Below are 21,884 nucleotides of genomic sequence, written 5' to 3'. Positions count from 1 at the left end.
TCTCTGGAAAAGATGGTTGCTAATGATGAACAAGACAGAACTCTTGAAGAATTTGGGAATTTTATTACCATTCAGACAGTCGATACAGCATGATTCATGTATTTAGTTGTGGTTCTTACTAAATGAAACCCTGGAAAAATATAGATCTCTCTCCTACACGGAAATGATGACATACAAAATGACATGAATGCAATGAGAAGACTACAGCAGTATTTGAATATTAATAACAGTACTATGATGTAGTCACTCCACAGTCCACCCTACCAGCCAAGGGGACAGGACAGAGAAGATAACAGTAGTTCAACACAATTGCAATTACTCCACTCAGATGTGTTGAGACCGGTTGTTTTTTGTACATATTACATAACAGTCACTAGGGTCAGCCAGGGTCAGCAATGGATGTCCGCTTGTCTGTTCGGTTGAGGAGAGATTATATTCGGTTGAGGAGAGATGATACTCAGTATACACAGTCTAGCATGACCTACCGTACCTGAGGTGATTCAAATGGAGGTTTTTGATAATCAGATGGAAATATGATAAGTGATTGTAGTTTAATTCAAATGGCTCGTAATTGTTTTCATAACCTGGATACCAGTATGCTAGTGAATCAATGCAACCAAACATACAAAGAATGAAAGTGAGCTATCATAAGATTTTATACAGTACTACTGTTGTACCATAGAAACAAATGTGCAAGTACTATATCAGAACTTGCACTTGCACTGCAATGACTGGTTAAGGTAAATCCACTAGGGGGACCCCTCACGCTGCATAAAGAGCAGTGAGGTGGGCCACATTGAAAGAATTTGCATAGCTAATCTCTCAATTTGGATATGTGCTTTTACTTGTGTATGCATGGTCTATGACCTTGTCAATACCACCAGCAGAGCCTGACACATAAGGATTAGGTAGGTAGATAGGTATGTATGGGGTAAAAGGTACCGTACAGTATGTTTAATATTATTATAATAAGTGATTTATCCTGCTTCCAGTCACTTTCTCTTAATCCCTGCCTACATTTACCTATCTACCTCAATACTCCAGTATCTCTGTACGTTGTAAATTTGGTACTGGCACTGACGCTTATTTCTTGTGTTTTTCCCCCTTGTTTTTTGCTTATTAATTATACTTTTTTATATATATATAATACTGCACTGTTGGGTAGGGCTTTCAAGTTAAGCATTTCACTGTCCTTGTGCATGTGACAAATAAAACTTAAACTTTTATTTATCTAAAGGCATATCAAAGTCAGGTACAGGCACAGAAATGGAAGATTGAAATCAGAATGGGAGAAGTTAATGTTACATCTGCAGTCAGCATACCTTCAAGTAGAGTCATTTTAAGCATCCTTTTAGATTCATTATACAGTACATTAAAACCATTCCACCCATATGACATTTTGATACAAACCAAACCAAGTGAGGGCTCTAGGATTAGTTAAACCAGTAATTGTTATATCTCTGGGGTGAACCCGACCTGGCATGAACTGGTGCGAGTAGAACTGATGATAATGCTCACATCTGCTCCAGTGCACTAAGCTCATCATCTCCGCCCTGACAAGAAAAAGGCCCCAGCAGAGAGCACAGCACTCTGGCCTGGTCGCTCCAACTCTTATTGATCGAGTCAATGTGCAAAACCCACTGACCCATGCAGTGCTGCGTAGTGCAAAACCCTGTTTCCCTTCTTAGTGTGTGCGTGGACAGAAAACAACAGAAATATTTATATTATTTTATCTACAATAAAACCGTTCATAAAAATCGACAATGTGCTGTATCTTCTTCAACTGCTCGTAGTTCTATCAGCTAGTATTTTTCATTCACCCATAAAGCTTCAGAATAAGGACACATTAGGTGCTGATGGCTCCAAAATCTTGTGAAGGAGGAGGGAGTACAATCTTAACACAGCTAGAAGAAAGGGATCATATGTAGCAGACGAGACCATCCCCCTCCTTGCTAAGTGCTCCAGATCTGAAAGGGAGAGTCAAGCCTGTGTGTTTGTGTGTCAGGAAGGAGGTGGTCCAAGAAGCATGTTGGCTAGAGCTGCAGCAGCAGCAAGAAGCATGTTCGCTAGAGCTGCAGCAGCAGCAAGAAGCATGTTGGCTAGAGCTGCAGCAGCAGCAAGAAGCATGTTCGCTAGAGCTGCAGCAGCAGCAAGAAGCATGTTGGCTAGAGCTGCAGCAGCAGCAAGAAGCATGTTGGCTAGAGCTGCAGCAGCAGCAAGAAGCATGTTGGCTAGAGCTGCAGCAGCAGCAAGAAGCATGTTCGCTAGAGCTGCAGCAGCAGCAAGAAGCATGTTGGCTAGAGCTGCAGCAGCAGCAGCAAGAAGCATGTTGGCTAGAGCTGCAGTAGCAGCAAGAAGCATGTTGGCTAGAGCTGCAGTAGCAGCAAGAAGCATGTTGGCTAGAGCTGCAGCAGCAGCAAGAAGCATGTTGGCTAGAGCTGCAGTAGCAGCAAGAAGCATGTTCGCTAGAGCTGCAGCAGCAGCAAGAAGCATGTTGGCTAGAGCTGCAGCAGCAGCAAGAAGCATGTTGGCTAGAGCTGCAGCAGCAGCAAGAAACATGTTGGCTAGAGCTGCAGCAGCAGCAGGGTAGGAGACAGGCAAGATATATAAGAAGGTAACCTCAGCTGGCCAGGTTCCTGAACCTCCACGCTGCTTTAACACGACCTCACTAGCACCTAACCCCTTCCACCCCATCCATTAAACGCAGAGGTAAAGTGGAGGTTTTCACTGATGAGAGAGAGAAGAGTAACCTAATATCATTGGTGGAGGTCCACAATGCTGCATTCTCCAACGTTGTGCTTCTCCATAGAAAACCTACATCCATGACTCGAACAGTATATCATGAGGGGGGAAGGCCTTCATGTCAGGCCCGTGTCTCATCCTCCACAGAATGATTACCCCGGGGCTAGATAGCGGGCATAGAGCTGGTTGCCTGCCACATCCTCGCGGGACAGAAAAATGTGTTTCTCTTCACGTGTGTCACACTTATTAAGTCAGACAGCGGAGCACACAAGGTACTCCTCAGCCGTGGGCCCCTCCCTACTAAACTCACCTCTCACAACACACTCTCATACACACACACTCTTAGCTGAGACCAGCCAGCTGCAAGAACATCCATGGCTTTGACCCTGAATGAAGCATGGAGAGGAAAGGGAGGGATCTCTAAAAAACAGGACACAGAGATAGATACTGAATGTATCTGTAGAAAAAAGAGAGGGGATTTTCCAAAGGCTGATATAATGTCTTTGGAACTTTGTATATACAGTAGACAGAGTAAGAAAGGGAGCGAGAAGTCTGAGCTGTGGGGAGGACAGACTCTCTGAGTAGATTCTCAGCCTGAGATGAGCCTGGCAATTCCTTCATGAACCTGGGCCTGTACTGGCCCGTACTCCACCATCTCCCCGTCCACAGTGATCGCTCCCTCGGGGGACAGAGGCTCCAGGCGAAAGGCCTTCACCCTCTCATACACAAGGTGTGGGCAGCCAATAGCCAGGTGGCCCCCCTTCTCCATGGTCATGAAGAGTGTGAGCAGGGCTAGTCTGGAGATGCCTGCACGCACATACAACAGATGGATGAAGCCGTCGTCTGCTGTGGCCCCAGGGGCGGCAAACAGGTCCTCAGCCAGGTGGGACTGGAACATGGCCAATACCAGTACAAATTCTTCCTCATTCACTACTGTCCAATGCTCAGGCAACGGCTGCTCCAGGTCTACTAGGAGCGAGTCAGGAGGCCCCTTCTGGTTGACTGGTTGGGGCTTGGTCCTCATGGTTGTGATGGCAATGTTGGAGGAGTTGTGGGCGGTGTTGTGGTTGGAGTTTGTGCTGTGGTTTGTGCTGTGGTTGTGGCGAGAGTTCTGATTGGGGGAGCTGTTGGGCCCACAGGGTAGAGAGGAGCAGAGAGAGGAGTTCTGGGGTGTGAAGGGAGGAGCAGGCAGGTATGCCAACCTACCCTGATATACCTTGAGGGAGGCCAGGCGCATCAGCGTACCAACCAGGAATCGCATGGGGCCAACGAGACGGTACTTCTCGCTCTCAATGTCGACGTCGGCCACGAAGCCCCAGGCCAGGGAGAGGAAGGAGAAGATGCGCTGGCTGGAGGCCAGGTGGACAGAGACCAGGTCCAGCCGAGTCACCAGGCCTTTACACAGCAGGAAGCCACAGCTCAGCAGCAGCTCCTTACCCCAGGCCGGGGGAGACCTGCAGGGAGTAGCAGTCAGCTCACAGTAGACTGAGGTAGTTAGGTATCAGTCTGTGGTTCAATTGAGCCGGAGCTACTCCTTCAATTAAAAGTAATGACCCTAATCCTAACTCTAGAATGGTAATACATTGTACTTACAGCAGTAACCCTAACCCTCGCCATAACCCTAACCCTAGGTTCATGTCCACATGCTGGTTAAACCCTAATCCCATTGTTTTAAAGTAACTGTCCAGTGAAAATCTCACTTTTAAATTCATATTCTGCTAACTCATACCCAAATAATGTTGTTGACTCATCCTATACTCGTTTTTGTGGCCAAAGTATAACTTGGAGAAAAACTCAAACTGACCATTTCAAAAATGCTTGCTATCTCCTCATAGAGTATGATGTCATACTCCTGAGGAGGATGAGCTGGCCAATCAGCAGTCTAGAGGAGGATGAGCTGGCCAATCAGCAGTTTACTCACATTCATATTTTTAATGACCGGTACACTGTACACCCACACCATTCTGTTGTTGGGGTATGCCCACACCATTCCAACACAGAAAAGCTGCTTTTTAACATTCTTAATTACATTTTTTTTGGAAGGAACACTATTTAACTCATATTGTAATTAATTATAGGTCATATTTCATAGAGATCTGGAAACACTGGACAGTTACAGTACTTTAAACATAACCATCTGCACTGTCTAACTGTAAGATAATGGGGTTAGGGTTGAACTGGCGTGTGGACATGAAGCTAGGGTAACGGTTGTGGCTAGGGTAACGGTTGTGGCTAGGGTAATGGTTGTGGCTAGGATAATGGTTGTGGCTAGGGTAATGGTTGTGGCTAGGATAATGGTTGTGGCTAGGGTAATGGTTGTGGCTAGGGTAAGGGTTGTGGCTAGGGTAATGGTTGTGGCTAGGGTAATGGTTGTGGCTAGGGTAATGGTTGTGGCTAGGGTAAGGGTTGTGGCTAGGGTAATGGTTGTGGCTAGGGTAATGGTTGTGGCTAGGGTAATGGTTGTGGCTAGGGTAATGGTTGTGGCTAGGATAATGGTTGTGGCTAGGGTAAGGGATGTGGCTAGGGTAATGGTTGTGGCTAGGGTAAGGGTTGTGGCTAGGGTAATGGTTGTGGCTAGGGTAAGGGTTGTGGCTAGGGTAATGGTTGTGGCTAGGGTAAGGGTTGTGGCTAGGGTAATGGTTGTGGCTAGGGTAAGGGTTGTGGCTAGGGTAATGGTTGTGGCTAGGGTAAGGGTTGTGGCTAGGGTTAGCTTGGTTCGGGTTGAACAGGGGTGTTAGGGTTAGGGTTGTTCATAGGTTGCAAAGCTTTATTCAACTGTGATAGATATCTGATGTTATACAACTCGCTGTGTATTTTGTTCTGTTGATGTTGTAAATGTAGGGGGCTCATATTTCACAAACAGCAGTAATAAAGGCGGTCCAGACACTACCTCAGTAGTAGTCCACTGAATTTCCAGTTGCTCTAGAACCCATTACATCACTCCATTAAAAGTAGCTATCAGCAACCCTCAAATAATGACTCTCCTTGGACTTTATGAAGTGTGAAGCTGAAGCAGACACTATCTCTCTCCTTTGTCTCTGGAGAAATGTGCCTACTCTGCCCAGTCAGCTAATGTGATAATGACATCCATAGAAAAGGGATAAATCACCTTCTTTGTCCAGTCCAGTTTTCCTATCCCATTCCATTCTACTGTACTCTATGCATTTAAATGTCTCATTTGTGGACTTACTTAGTGTAGTGGTGGACGGAGGCTGCCAGGGCGTTGCCCGAGCCCCCTGGTAAGATGCCCAATGGGGTCTGGATGGCCTCCTCCCAGTCCTCTCTCTCCAGAAGACCATTCAACACCTGACCGGACAGGCAAACACACACAAACAGCATCAGGCCATGACCCTCCAACTGAGAGTTGTACCCCACAAACCCCACTGCTTATTCAAACAGTCTTAGGGAAACTTTAGACAAGTTAGCTATGCTGGAAATGTGTTCATGCAGTGCCTATACTTGGCGCACCTCGAACAGCAGCCCGTCTCCTGACAGGATGACCAGAGCATCCCACTGTGACAGATCAGTCTCTCTCACCAGGTCCCTCGCATGGTTCTGGTGCTCTATGGGGGACAGAGAGAAACGCCATGAGAGAGAGGGACAGGGAGAAGGAGGGAGGAAAGAGAGAAGGAATAAGGTCCGAGAGATGGCATCCATTCACCAGAAGCCCCCAGGGAGGGATCAGTGAGATTGGAGAGAAAAGAGATTACATTTCCCTCTATCAGTCCATACATATCACATTAGACCATGCAGTGGCAGTCTTCAAAGCAGCCAGGCCTTAGTGCAAACATCTGCCACTGCTGTGATGGTTAATGTGACGACTGGGGCCGACTCTGTTTGTTTAGTGGAGTTTTTACTGGAGATGTCCTTGAGACAGTCGCGCTGCAGGGGGTCTTATTGGATCCCCCCTAAGCACACTGTCTAGCACCATTCTGCCAGCTGAGACTCGTGTTCTGCAGCAAAATATCAGCTCTGCTAAAGGCAGTACTGTGTTTGTTTGTTTTTGCAATTGTGTGTGTCTATGCCTGTGTCTGTGTGGGTGTGTTGAGGCATTGTCATCACAAGGGCATTGCTTTTCTGCTTGAGTTACCGTATGTTTTGAGGTTTGAAAAATGACCAGAAAACTCCATTACTACATCCACCCCCCTCTCCTCCTCCTCTTCTCCTCCTCCTCTCCTCCCCCTCTCCTCCTCCTCCTCCCCCTCTCCTCCTCCTCTCCTCCTCCTCTCCTAACATAACATGTACCTGTCCCCTAGCCCTCCCTCACCCACTGAGTTTCCTTTAAGTCCAGGCTGTTTGGTATGTATGGGGAGACTGAGAGCGGAGTGATGTGGTCCTGTGCTGTCAGGCAAAGGCAGAGGGAGGTTGTTGCGGCTGACTCAGCACTCTATGCTGCTGGCTGGAGGCTGAGGCTGCACTTCCCAGCCCTCTGCTTATTCACCGGGTCAGTGCCACATGCAAACACACATAGGCAGGGGCTACCTCACCATCTCTTGACTTTCTGGATTTTATGTAATCCTCTCTTCTGATGAGCTATAGCTTGGTAGCTACTTTCTGTTAATGTGATATGAACCAAGGTCCCTTTTGGGTTAGGATGATACCAACGCATGCCCAATATAACGTTATTCTGCTCTCAGTTTCCAGTGATGACCAGTGTGTAGGGGACTGACCAGTGATGACCAGTGTGTAGGGGACTGACCAGTGATGACCAATGTGTAGGGGACTGACCAGTTTGTGCACATTCAGGTGCACACAAGCACATGAACACACACCACAGAAAACCCCAGATTTACCCCCTCGCTGAAAGACGATCCTCTCAGTGTGCCTTAGTCCTCTGGCATAGACTAGTAGGTGACATGATAGTTCTGCAGGGCTCCATTCTCTAACTGGAGGCAGGCAGGGCAGCGAGGTGGCGCTGGTTAATCCACTCAGACAGGCTAGCTACAGTACCCAGGCAGTGGAGGGGAAGCAGTGCTAGCTGAGCGCTAGCTGAGAGAGCCTCTGGTGACCCATATTCTCCCAGCCCCAGCTCCCAGCAGTCCCAGGTCAGCATCGTCACGCCGACCATCGGTAATTAGACTGTCTTTGTTCATCACCACCCAGATGCTAACCTTCCCCATGTCCCCTGGGACTGAACTCACACTCTTTCTACTCTCTCTCTGTTCTCTCCTTTTTCAGTTGTTTCAAAGATTAAGAAGGCATTGAACAACTCATAGGTGTCTTGGTGATGGTTTGTAACGCTGGCAGAGATGGCTTCTTGTCAGCTATACTGGGTGATAGTGAAGTATAGGTGGTGGTGTTAATATGTAGCTGATGTGATTTTTAAAAGTCTTTCTGGCTCCTTGGATTGTTCCTGCTGCTCAAAGATACCTGATTTTAATTCAGTAAAAGGTTATGCAGAGTTCAGTTACTTTGAACTCATTGCTACTGTTAGTGAAAAGCAGTTGAGAGTATATAATACTGGGAGCAGGGGATCCGACAAGGCAGTGCAGAGTCAAAGTGTGTGTGTGTGTGTGTGTGTGTGTGTGTGTTTGTGTGCGTGCATGTGTGTGTGCGCAACCAGGGCAGTGAGATAATAGGGCTCAAGCAGGGGGTGTGTAAGGGACTGAGTGTTGACCAGTGTGTGTAGGGGACTGACCAGTGATGACCAGTGTGTGTAGGGGACTGACCAGTGATGACCAATGTGTAGGGGACTGACCAGTGATGACCAATGTGTAGGGGACTGACCAGTGATGACCAGTGTGTGTAGGGGACTAACCAGTGATGACCAGTGTGTAGGGGACTGACCAGTGATGACCAGTGTGTGGGGGACTGACCAGTGATGACCAATGTGTAGGGGACTGACCAGTGATGACCAGTGTGTGTAGGGGACTAACCAGTGATGACCAGTGTGTAGGGGACTGACCAGTGATGACCAGTGTGTAGGGGACTGACCAGTGATGACCAATGTGTAGGGGACTGACCAGTGATGACCAGTATGCAGGGGACTGACCAGTGATGACCAGTGTGTGTAGGGGACTGACCAGTGATGACCAATGTGTAGGGGACTGACCAGTGATGACCAGTGTGTGGGGGACTGACCAGTGATGACCAATGTGTAGGGGACTGACCAGTGATGACCAGTGTGTAGGGGACTGACCAGTGATGACCAGTGTGTGTAGGGGACTGACCAGTGATGACCAGTGTGTGTATGGGACTGACCAGTGATGACCAATGTGTTGGGGACTGACCAGTGATGGCCAGTGTGTGGGGGACTGACCAGTGATGACCAATGTGTAGGGGACTGACCAGTGATGACCAGTGTGTAGGGGACTGACCAGTGATGACCAGTGTGTGTAGGGGACTGACCAGTGATGACCAGTGTGTGGGGGACTGACCAGTGATGACCAATGTGTAGGGGACTGACCAGTGATGACCAGTGTGTGTAGGGGACTAACCAGTGATGACCAGTGTGTAGGGGACTGACCAGTGATGACCAATGTGTAGGGGACTGACCAGTGATGACCAGTATGCAGGGGACTGACCAGTGATGACCAGTGTGTAGGGGACTGACCAGTGATGACCAATGTGTAGGGGACTGACCAGTGATGACCAGTATGCAGGGGACTGACCAGTGATGACCAGTGTGTGTAGGGGACTGACCAGTGATGACCAATGTGTAGAGGACTGACCAGTGATGACCAATGTGTAGAGGACTGACCAGTGATGACCAATGTGTAGAGGACTGACCAGTGATGACCAATGTGTAGGGGACTGACCAGTGATGACCAATGTGTAGAGGACTGACCAGTGATGACCAATGTGTAGAGGACTGACCAGTGATGACCAATGTGTAGAGGACTGACCAGTGATGACCAATGTGTAGAGGACTGACCAGTGATGACCAATGTGTAGAGGACTGACCAGTGATGACCAATGTGTAGAGGACTGACCAGTGATGACCAATGTGTAGGGGACTGACCAGTGATGACCAATGTGTAGAGGACTGACCAGTGATGACCAATGTGTAGAGGACTGACCAGTGATGACCAATGTGTAGAGGACTGACCAGTGATGACCAATGTGTAGAGGACTGACCAGTGATGACCAATGTGTAGGGGACTTACCAGTGATGACCAGTGTGTGTAGGGGACTGACCAGTGATGACCAGTATGCAGGGGACTGACCAGTGATGACCAATGTGTAGGGGACTGACCAGTGATGACCAGTGTGTGTAGGGGACTGACCAGTGATGACCAGTGTGTGTAGGGGACTTACCAGTGATGACCAGTGTGTGGGGGACTGACCAGTGATGACCAATGTGTTGGGGACTGACCAGTGATGACCAGTGTGTAGGGGACTGACCAGTGATGACCAATGTGTAGGGGACTGACCAGTGATGACCAGTGTATAGGGGACTGACCAGTGATGACCAATGTGTAGAGGACTGACCAGTGATGACCAGTGTGTAGGGGACTGACCAGTGATGACCAATGTGTAGAGGACTGACCAGTGATGACCAGTGTGTAGGGGACTGACCAGTGATGACCAATGTGTAGGCGACTGACCAGTGATGACCAATGTGCAGGGGACTGACCAGTGATGACCAATGTGCAGGGGACTGACCAGTGATGACCAGTGTGTAGGGGACTGAAGCCTCGGTGAGCATGGGCTCGATTTGCCCGGAGAAAAGCTGGAGAGCCTGGCCCCGCCCACTCTGGGGGTTCACCAGAACCATGACCCTGCAGGGCCGCCGTACCTCATAGTACTTCACATCTGAGAGAGAGCGAGAGAAAATAGAAAAAGCGAGCAATGGAGTGAAAGATGTAGATAAACAGAAGAGGGAAGAAGGAATAGTTTGTGAGTTGGTATTCTCAAGCTGTCATGGGGGTATCATCAGGGTACCCCTGTCCGGGGGTATCATCGGATGGGGCCACAGTGTCTCCTGACCCCTCCTGTCTCAGCCTCCAGTATTTATGCTTCAGTAGTTTATGTGTCGGGGGGCTAGGGTCAGTTGGTTATATCTGGAGTACTTCTCCTGTCTTATCCAGTGTCCTGTGTGAATTTAAGTATGCTCTCTCTAATTCTCTCCTTCTCTCTTTCGTTCTCTCTCTCGGAGACCTGAGCCCTAGGACCATGCGTCAGGACGACCGGGCATGATGACTCCTTGCTGTCCCCAGTCCACCTGGCCTTGCTGCTGTTCCAGTTTCAACTGTTCTGCCTGCGGTTATGGAACCCTGACCTGTCCACCGGACGTGCTACCTGTCCCAGACCTGCTGTTTTCAACTCTTAATGATCGGCTATGAAAAGCCAACTGACATTTATTCCTGATTATTATTTGACCATGCTGGTCTTTTATGAACATTTTGAACATCTTGGCCATGTTTTGTTATAATCTCCACCCGGCACAGCCAGAAGAGGACTGGCCACCCCTCATAGCCTGGTTCCTCTCAAGGTTTCTTCCTAGGTTTTGGCCTTTCATGGGAGTTTTTCCCAGCCACCGTGCTTCTACACCTGCATTGCTTGCTGTTTGGGGTTTTAGGCTGGGTTTCTGTACAGCACTTCGAGATATTAGCTGATGTACGAAGGGCTATATAAAATAAACTTGATTTGATTTGATGATGGGAATAATTGCTCCACTTAATTTTCTAGTATGAAGGAAACATCAATCATGCAACTCTCCATTGTCTTCCAAAATGTTTTTCTGACATCAATCTCAGACATGTCAGAGGTTATGAAAGGAGTCTCTACCCTCTAGATCCCTTGGCAGAAAACCATTGTTCAAAAAGATAGCATTAAACAGTGATGCCAAGTGCAGTGACACCATTCACTCACAGATGGTGCTTGACGTTATTGTTTTTGTGATCCACTTATTTTTCCCCAGAAATGTAAGTCTAACAAAACACATGCCACCTCAACTCATTCGCCTAATGTTGTAGTTGATGATATGCTCCGGAACTTTGGCGAATACTAAGTATTTTTTAAACCTGCCGCTTTGGGCTGGATGTGTCAATCTGCAGTTTTACCTAAATTAGCCACAAATCCCTAGTTTGAAAGCGACAGTTTTTCTGTGCTACGCCATTTTCCCACACGTGAGCAAGACCCCTAGCAATTTGAGTTCCAGCCAATGAGCTTCAGCCCCTCGCAATTTGAGTGAAAGCTAGCAAGATGCACACAGAGCAGAGTGAGAGAGAAAGCAATGACGTGGTGCACATATTTTTTGGCTTTTGGCTTATGAGTGCTACTTTCAGAACTACTGGCTAAAAAGTATACAGAAGTACCGGAGAATTTCTTTAAGTAATGGTACTCTGTTATGATCTGTGTGGTTATCTTTAGAATTATTACCAGACACCAACGGAATAATTAAAAGCTGGCAGAACTTGTTCAGATGTTGCAGAGCGCCATGAGAGATCATTTCAGAGACAGTTGTTTTTAACTCAGGATGAACTCCTAGCCTCTGATACTGTAGTTACTGTAGATGCCCTTGTCTTTCTGCACAGGGGGCACTGTCTTCTCAGAGGCCATAGTAAATCATAAGAGAGATTTAGGGCTGTCCCCGACAAAAACAAATCTTAGTCGAGAGTCGTCTGTTCTTTCGACCAATAGATTGCTCCAAATTTAAAAACATGTATTTTTCCATTTATAGACACACCCTATGTTTGAATAAAATCAACTATATGCAGGCTACTTAGCTTGTCTGATGCTTTAAGCACTGCGATTAAAAATGAAGACACAAATTACTAAAGAGGAAGCCAGAGATCAATAAGCCTAACCTGTTCCTGACCCGACCCTCCTCCTCTCGCTGCTGCCGGGCTTCGCAGATTCTGCCATTATTCTCCTGAAGTTGCCAGTAATAGGCTACACCAGCGGTTGGCAACCTTTTCCATTTGGAGTGCCAAGTTATCATACCGTTTCATTTAATTTATATTAAAGTCCTCATGTCTCAAAATCAATGTCATGTGGTTAATCACAATTCTATCTAAATGAAAATTATTCAAATAAAAAAAATTATTCTATTGCCGTTGCCAATATGTAAAAATATCCTGGGCTCTCAGTTTCCCAAACAGACACAGCTGTAGGCTATTTGCGCAAGGGATAAGAATTAATCAGGCAGGCCTATTTTATGATGTTTCAACCGGATCAGAGCATGAGATTTTTTCACCCCTTCATGCTGAGTGGTTATCAAAAGGGATCGAATTTTTCAATTAGGCTACGTTAAGGAACTATTGTCATTCTCAATGGATGTAAAAACAGACTTTGTTTATTTGCTGTTTGAGGCGAAGGAAAGATGACTTTGAGAAGCTCCACAGTGATGGTGAGTTAAGACAATCAGAAATAGTATCAGATCCCCAAATGGGCACATTTATTTATTATATACGTGTAATCAGGTGCATGTACTTACTCAAGATTGACAGGAGCGCTTCAAACAAAAGACAGTGAATAAATTGACAACTCGGAAATGGAATGAAATAAACCAAAACTTAGGATGTGTATTCTGCCAACAACGTTTCCACTCCTACAATGACAACGGTAAGACTGTAATAATAATATAGTTTTTAGCACCTGGTATTCCCAGGCGATCTCCCGTCCCAGTACTAACTAGGCCCGATGGACACAAGCATATTTTTTTTTACCCCGTTTTCTCCCCAAATTAGGTCCCTTGGCTCATCTCTGCAACTCCTCAATTGGCTTGGGAGAGGCGAAGGTCCTCCGAAACATGACCCGCCTGGCCGCCTACTTCTTATCACACTGCTCACTAACCCGGATGTCAGCCGCACCAATATGTCAGAGGAAACACCGTTCAACTGATGACCGGAGTCAGCTTGCAGGCGCCCGGCCCTGTCACAAGGAGTTGCTAGAGCACGATGAGCCAAGGGAAGCCGCACCGGTCACCCTCCCATACCCCGGATGGCCAATTGTGAGCAGTCCTATGGGGCTCCCGGTCACGGCCGGTTGTGACACAGCCTGGGATCGAACCCCGGGCTGTAGTGATGCCTCAGTACTGTGGTGCAGTGCTTTTTGACCGCTGTGCCACCCAGGACCTGTAATTATGATAAGATATTGAATGTATTAACATAAATTACCATAACAAAACAAACATTCCAAATGAGAAATTATGGTAATTAACGGTAAATGTACTACTGGTGATACTGTGGTCTGCCATCCCTGTGGCCTCAAAATGGATTAGTCCACATAATTTAAAATATATATATTTGCCACTGCTCGACTAAAAACATCTTGGTCAAGCAACAGCCTATCGACCAAACAATCGACCAATCGACTAATTGGGGTCATCCTTACAGAGATTACACTTGTTTGTGGTTATGAGTAGTACTTCAGACTCAAATGAACCCTGTCAGACATTATCAGTACCGGATCAAGGTTGGCAGTTGAGCATTATCCTCTGAACCCTGCATGTGCCACATGCGGAAGCAACTTCCCACCAGTGAGTGTGAGTCCGGTTCTGCTGGGCATTGGGACCGGTCCCATGGGCCTAATTGGACCCTTGGGAGCAGTGAAACAGCCATCGCACTGCCCTGTGAATTCCATCCTGTAGCCTCATGCCAATAGGACTGGCACCAGTACACCCTTACCCTGCTGTGCCACTGTCCCTCCACACAAGGCCCCTCTGTCTGGTTCATGCCCAGTGCCGTCTGAGCGGAAATGGCCTCCCCTGTTCCTGCCCAGAAATCCAATTACCAGCCAGCTGACCTGGAGTGGCACCTCCTACTCATTTGGCTCCTGTGCAGGGACAGCAGAGGTACCGAAATATCTCAAAGTGAGGTGTGAAACCATCACAAAGAGCAGTATTAAGACAGTATCAAAACACAGTCTTGCTAACTCTTCCCCATTCATACAAAGGGTTGCCATTGTATTTTTTTCTTCACACTACACAATGTGGCTTTTATACACAAAAGGCTCTGCCTTCATGTCTTTCAGACACAATGGTGAATGCTGCCGTTTGGTACATAACTTTTAGGGTCAGTTTTTCTACTCAAGTGTGGTCAAATGAGCTCTATAAAATGCTCTCAATACAATGAGCCAAATAAAGGCTTCAATAAAACAGTTCAGGGATGACAGAACAATCACTGCCTCCTCAGGGGTCAAAGCCAATGCTGTAGTCCTTGTGCTTCAAATACAGAGGCGGTTTAACATCCTCCCCTGACAGCTTGTGAGTAGGAATTCAGCATCGCCTTTACCACCACAGAACATGAGATATTTCCATGTAAGCAATATCATGCTCTGCTGTATTCTGTTGTGTTTCCTGTCTCCTGACTACTTCAGTCTCCTGTACCAGTACATTAATGTTTGCTTGGGGCTAAAACTAAAGACGCAAACTAGACGTTAGTCTACTCATTAACTTGGTAACGTTACTTTCAAACATAGGGCCTCCTATTGTTCAAAAGCCTTCAGCTTCCAGAAGCCTCAGAGTATATGTCGAGGAAGCATTTCCATGCTTCCTGTGTCAATAAGAGGTGGGCTCTAACATATGTGCTCACAGGTGATCTAATCAGTCAAATACCTTATATCATTATTAGGTCTATCTATGGTAAAATTGGGTATAGAAAACATATCGAGTTGACATTAAAAGACGTGTACGTTTGTGCACCTATGGACTGCAACTAGAAATACTATATAGCTTGGTGTTTCACTTATCACAGAAAAAAAACTCCTTCACATGGATACAGCACGAAAGCAAAGCTATCCGAATTGAAGATGGTTATCAGAGCTTGATAGTTACAAAAGTTTCAGTAGCAGTCATACAGGGTTCATTATAGCATTGTTTACACCTTGCGCTAACATGTGATCTGATCAATATAATCCAATAACTATGTGATCAAGGTTTGTCGTGTCTACACATTGTATTAAAATGTATCTCTTATCCGTGCACTGTGTCCGCATTGTGACCAGATTAGCTGGTGCCTCCCTGTAAGCAAATTATTTGAGATATTCTTTCAAAATAACATGAATGTATTTATTTTAAGACAATTACTGATGGTGTAAATCAATGTTGGTATCTGTCAATGATGTTTGAGGCTGGTATAATGATAATTTAAATAGTTTGACCATTCCAGATCTGTTTACACTTGACTGATATCCAGACACAATCCGTGCCTGACTACCTCAGGAAGATCTGATCAAATCAAATCACAATGTGTCTTTTCATCGTCTACGCCTGTCTAAAAATGTGGGCACAATCAGAATGTTGACAAGATCAGGACAAAAGGTGCATGTTAGAACTAGGTATGAACAGGGCTTCTGTTACAGGCGGTGATCTTCACCAGTCAAGTTGGTTACAGAAACAGTGAGGACCCTAAATGAGGAGCTAAGTCATATTTTGTAACATGCTGCCCAGAGTCATTTCTGTGGAAATAACCTTTTAGGTCCTGTGTGTGTGTGTGTGTGTGTGTGTGTGTGTGTGTGTGTGTGTGTGTGTGTGTGTGTGTGTGTGTGTGTGTGTGTGTGTGTGTGTGTGTGTGTGTGTGTGTGTGTGTGTGTGTGTGTGTGTGTGTGTGTGTGTGTGTGTGTGTGTGTGTGTGTGAGAGGCTGTGGTTAAGTGCCTGTGGGCAGATGTGACCCTGACTCATGCTGAAGGGCTGTCTGACAAGCAAGCTAGTGTGTGTGTTTCTCTGAGGAAAAGAGTAAACAGAGAGGTGAGGTGGCTGAGTAGGTGTGAGTACTAACAAGTACTGAGGCTGGGATCAAATGAACGGAACTGATTAACTGATCAACTTTGCTGTGTATAATCAATCTATTACTAAAGCAATACATATAGTATTACCAAACACATGAATTTAGAACATAATATCTCTCATTATGTCCACACATTATTGCATTATTGCTATGACACATCACTATAAGTGAAAACTAGCCAGAACACTGAGGAAAACAAAAGACAATGCGGATAGAGTCCAAGATTAGGGTGGGGGATTAGACACCCAGCCCACAGAGGTAGAGCCAGGGGCCCTGACAGCCTGTCACAGGCAGGCCTGTCTGAGGGAGCAGAGCGGGAGAAGAGGGCCCCGGGGGACCAGCCAGGCTGGGGTGAGAGGCCACTGATGTAGCAGGGGCACCGTTCAGCTCTTGTCTCCATCACTGAGAGACACTGTGGCGTCAGCAGAGCATTGGGCCGTAGGGCGATATCACAGTGACAGATACATACCCTCTTCGTGGAACACACACAGAGAGACATTTTGAGGTTTTAAAGCTAATTTCCTGCAATTTTACACATTTTGCCATGGCTTATGTCGTGTTCTTATGCTATCTGAGTGACTCAAACATTATAACAAAATCAATGGGGGCCATGACATTTTTTTGAATTTTAGATTCTCCCTGAGTTTTTATTTTGGTGATATTTTGATGGTCTTATTTAAAAATATATAGGTCCATTATCTTTTCAACATATTTTATATCTGGTTTAAGTCGTATAAGTTCACACTGAAAACGTTTCACCTTCCTGAAAGTCAAGACAGACTGAATTTCCTTACAAAAATGCAGACATTCATTTTATGGTACCTCTAAGCATTGCAAATAGCAGGATATTACCTTCCATGGCATTTGATGTGCAAAAGTACATCACATTGTTTGAGGATTTCGTTATTTACACCTCATTCAGTCCGTTATGACCTGGCTGTGACAGGAACTTAATGGTAGACTGCAGATACTTGAACACACTGTGCAGTCCTTACACAGTCAAGCTATGACTGAACCACAATAAAACAAATGGAAAAGGAATATCTAGCATCTACAGTTTCAACAAAATGATGTGGTATTATGCACTGAAAGTGTCTGATAGCTTTCCCTAAACATTAACCTTACAGCCAAAAAAGAAATTGCCTTCCTAATCCAACCTATCCAACTGCATCACCAGATAAAATGAAATGAATTAATATAAATATCCCTTCAGGGATTAGTCGGTTCCTCAAACGTTCATACACCCTCTAGAACAGGGATTAGTCGGTCCCGCTGACTTTCATACACCCTCTAGAACAGGGATTAGTCGGTCCCTCTGACTTCATACACCCTCTAGAACAGGGATTAGTCGGTCCCGCTGACTTTCATACACACTCTAGAACAGGGATTAGTCGGTCCCGCTGACTTTCATACACCCTCTAGAACAGGGATTAGTTGGTCCCTCTGACTTCATACACCCTCTAGAACAGGGATTAGTTGGTCCCTCTGACTTCATACACCCTCTAGAACAGGGATTAGTTGGTCCCTCTGACTTCATACACCCTCTAGAACAGGGATTAGTTGGTCCCTCTGACTTCATACACCCTCTAGAACAGGGATTAGTTGGTCCCTCTGACTTCATACACCCTCTAGAACAGGGATTAGTTGGTCCCTCTGACTTCATACACCCTCTAGAACAGGGATTAGTTGGTCCCTCTGACTTTCATACACCCTCTAGAACAGGGATTAGTTGGTCCCTCTGACTTCATACACCCTCTAGAACAGGGATTAGTTGGTCCCTCTGACTTCATACACCCTCTAGAACAGGGATTAGTTGGTCCCTCTGACTTCATACACCCTCTAGAACAGGGATTAGTTGGTCCCTCTGACTTCATACACCCTCTAGAACAGGGATTAGTTGGTCCCTCTGACTTCATACACCCTCTAGAACAGGGATTAGTTGGTCCCTCTGACTTCATACACCCTCTAGAACAGGGATTAGTTGGTCCCTCTGACTTCATACACCCTCTAGAACAGGGATTAGTTGGTCCCTCTGACTTCATACACCCTCTAGAACAGGGATTAGTTGGTCCCTCTGACTTCATACACCCTCTAGAACAGGGATTAGTTGGTCCCTCTGACTTTCATGCAACCTCTGACTTTAAGACGCCCTCTGTCCCTCTGACTTTCATACATTAAGGTCACTAATTAGTAAAGAACTCCCCTCACCTGGTTGTCTAGGGCTTAATTGAAAGGAAAAACAAAAACCTGCAGACACTAGGCCCTCCATGGAATGAGTTTGACACCCCTGCTCTAGAACAAGGAATTAATGTGGAGTATTTTGTTGCATCTATTAGCTTCCCATTACTCATTTAAAATACATAATATATTCTGTTGAACACTGTATTATTGTCTGGCCCGAATCTTGAATGCTAAAAAAAACATATTAATTAATGATATCATTGCATTATGCAGTAGTCACTGTACTACAGATGGAGAAGCCTTCTTGTACTAGAGCAGGAATCCTGAGTCATGCCACAGTTCATCAATAGTTAGCATTTCAATGGCTTATCATCAGTGGCTATCGATAGATACTTCATTAATATGTGCGAATTGACATTTTAAAAATGTTCTTTGGTGGCTTTTGAAGTCCAGCAGGCAAGAGAGAATGCTACCAGTTACCTCTCAGGTCAGGTTACCATCTGTCTTCTTGGCAAAGCTCTGAAACTCCAACTCCTGCTGGCTCCAGGCCTAAGGTACAACTCACACAAAGACCCTTGTCTCAGTTGCCTTGGACACCTAAAGGGCAATTCACGGGGCGACCTCATTCCTTATTCCACCAACACCTGACTCCATTTCTGGCAACCAACATTCCAAATCCGTCACTGTCAAATCAAATATCCGTTTCCTCTAGAACTATGCCACTGAGGGGTCTAGAGAGTGCCCCTAAGCATGGGCCCCTAAGCAGATAATAGGCAGGCACACCTGTTTAATGGACAATTATCTTCACTCTGTGTAATGGGGAATATTTAAGATGAATAAAGTTGATATTCAGTTAAGATAATTAACACAATGCTTAGCATATGTATATGTTTTCCCGTTCTGTAATACATGATTTCCAGTGCTCTATTTATGATACTCATTTGTGTAGGGGTTGATGGTCACTAGTCCTGTCACTGAATGTTATGGATTGTTCTCATATCGTTTGATAGTGATTGACGCCAGAGCTACTGAAGAAACAAGGACCAAGGACACAATGACATTATGAACGCTGTGTGATTCTGTAGCAGCTGGCAAAGTCAGTCTTTTATTTTGACTTCATACAAGGCTCTCGGGCTGATGTTTAGAGAATATTTGGTACTGTCTAATTAATATATAAGTGCCTTCTCAGAGAAGGACCATTAGACGTTTTTTAAAATATTTCTATGCTGGAGGGTGTCTCCTTCTTGCAACTTAAACCGAATAGATGTATGATTGACTATATTCTCGACACCTCTCCTTTTTGTTCAGATGGAAAATCCCTTACATTCTGCCTATTTAGGCCCATGGCACATGCACTCCTATCTTATTTGTGTGACTGTATCAGTGTTTTGTTCCTTGTCATGTTCTATGTTTTTGTGTGGAGCCCAGGAAGATTAGCTGCTGCTTCGCAAGAGCTAATGGGGATCCGAATAAACTAATAAAACCAATCTAATAATGCAATTTAACGGAGCACACATTAATGTGAGACATTTAATCTTGTAGCAATAACTTGGATAAACTCAATTAAAAATAATGTGTGATATTTTGACAGAATGTCAGCATAATATTTTGCATATGGCTCTCTCTGTGGCAGCTTCATCCACACCAAATGATCTCCTCAGAGAGTGATAACTGGGTAACTAGCATCAGCAGCACTCTGTTTCATGTTCAGAACTGAAGGGTCAGTCGGGTCTCTGCACATGGACCTAAGTCTATGACATGGACTGAAGATTTTTCAAAAGCATGCATTTCAATATGGTTGTGTTGTAATAAGGGTTTTCCTGATCCAAGACAACCGGCATAAGCACCATTAGATGAAAAACGATGAGTTCAATCACTTGAGTACTTGGGTTCAGCAATGTTGCTTTTGGGATTACTAAATTACCCCTTACAAATTATACAGAAATTTCACAGTTGCAAATCTATTCAAATGATTTCACTCTGAGAAAGGTAACTGGCAGTCATCATCCCACAGCAGGTAAAGCTGGTTCTTGGGTGTGAGAGATGAACGACATTCCATTTCCAGGACATTCCATTTCCTTCTCCAAGCTTGCCCAGTCAGTTGGCACTTAAACCAATCCTATTCTATAGAAACCGAGTAAGCAGGTTGTGAATTACTGGACCTTTACTGGACCTTAATTACTGGACCGTACAGTATGGGATAAAGGTGATGGAAAGTTACCCTCACATTTTTAACTGAATTTATAAGCCCCATTTCCCTGGGCAGAGTATACAATTCCTCTTAAATAAATGAGGAAACATATAGACCCACAGTATATGGCAATGATGACAGACTTTTCAGGTTATCCATATAAATAGCCTAAAGTTTGATCCTGTTAAGCTAAATTAAATTAGAACCTACGCCCTCATCAAACATAACTATCTATACCAGAAAGAAACAACTGTTTTATTTCAACTATGCAGCCTTGCTTCTCACCATGTCGTCGGGGTATCTGGCGGATAGAAGCCTCTCTGATGGCACGCGCCCATCTCTCTGCCTCTTGAAGATTAGTGAGAGGGTCCTGGACCAGTGCGACCCGAAAGCACTGCTCTACTTTCTGCCGGGCCATGCCTGTGCTTATCCATCGCCTCTTGAACGGGTAGAAATAGGCTGTAAAGAACGCCCCAACGTCTGCTTCGTCCTCCACTTTATAAGCCCGGCAGCCAAGACAGTCAGCTAAATGGAAAACCAACTCATCCTGTCCAGGTGACGATGGGATCTTTTGAATAGTGAGAGCACTCTCAGTCAAACTCACAGAATATCTGACCTTTGCGTTGAGCGAGTCCGTGAATTCTCCATAAAGCCCTTCCACGACACCATTGCGCTGACGGGATGGGTCTGGTTCGGCGATGTCGTTATCCATCCCGTGGACGATGTGATTCGCAGATCGGCGTGCGGTTGATGAGGATGACTGCGGCTGGCTGCCCCTGCCTGTTTGACTGCTGTTGGACCCGGAGTCAACCAGCTGTTTTCCTTGTTGAAAGGTCTCTCCCTAGTGACTAAAAGGGGAATCACACACTGAGAAATTAAAGTTGGACAAGGATGCCCCATGTCAGGAATCCACCTCTTCTCATGGAATATAATAAATGCTTTGCATCTTGAGCAAATATTACCATAACCCATTTTGCTGCAGGCTAATGGTTACATTGTTGATCAGTTAGGCCTATTTACCGCTTTGCTATTTACCTCGTGGATAATGAATAGGCTAGGCTACTTCAAGGCCCTATTTTACCAGTAGCAAATAATA

General features: G+C 45.6%; 1 protein-coding gene across 1 annotated transcript; it reads right to left on the bottom strand.

The window, feature by feature from the left end:
* Positions 1–41: 41 nt before the first annotated feature.
* On the bottom strand, positions 42–21,631 carry LOC139575927 (sphingosine kinase 1-like). The gene is made up of 5 exons (XM_071401396.1): positions 21,074–21,631; positions 10,348–10,497; positions 6,211–6,305; positions 5,933–6,048; positions 42–4,196 (listed from the first exon to the last, which is right to left on the bottom strand). The coding sequence occupies exons 1-5, from the start codon at positions 21,498–21,500 to the stop codon at positions 3,332–3,334; spliced, it is 1,653 nt and encodes a 550-aa protein (XP_071257497.1). The 5' UTR covers positions 21,501–21,631; the 3' UTR covers positions 42–3,331.
* Between the last annotated feature and the right edge of the window lie 253 nt (positions 21,632–21,884).

This window comes from Salvelinus alpinus, chromosome 1, assembly GCF_045679555.1.
Source record: "Salvelinus alpinus chromosome 1, SLU_Salpinus.1, whole genome shotgun sequence".
NCBI classification, from domain to species: domain Eukaryota; kingdom Metazoa; phylum Chordata; class Actinopteri; order Salmoniformes; family Salmonidae; genus Salvelinus; species Salvelinus alpinus.
This window is presented reverse-complemented; position numbering and strand designations above follow the sequence as displayed.

Excerpts from the sequence above, each read along its gene's own strand:
- LOC139575927 (XM_071401396.1), bottom strand. The coding sequence starts at position 21,500 with ATGGATAACGACATCGCCGAACCAGACCCATCCCGTCAGCGCAATGGT. Across the intron at positions 6,306-10,347 it reads CTACACACTGGTCATCACTG|AGCACCAGAACCATGCGAGG; the intron begins GTCAGTCCCCTG and ends TGTCCCCCATAG. Across the intron at positions 4,197-5,932 it reads TCCGTCCACCACTACACTAA|GTCTCCCCCGGCCTGGGGTA; the intron begins GTAAGTCCACAA and ends TACTCCCTGCAG.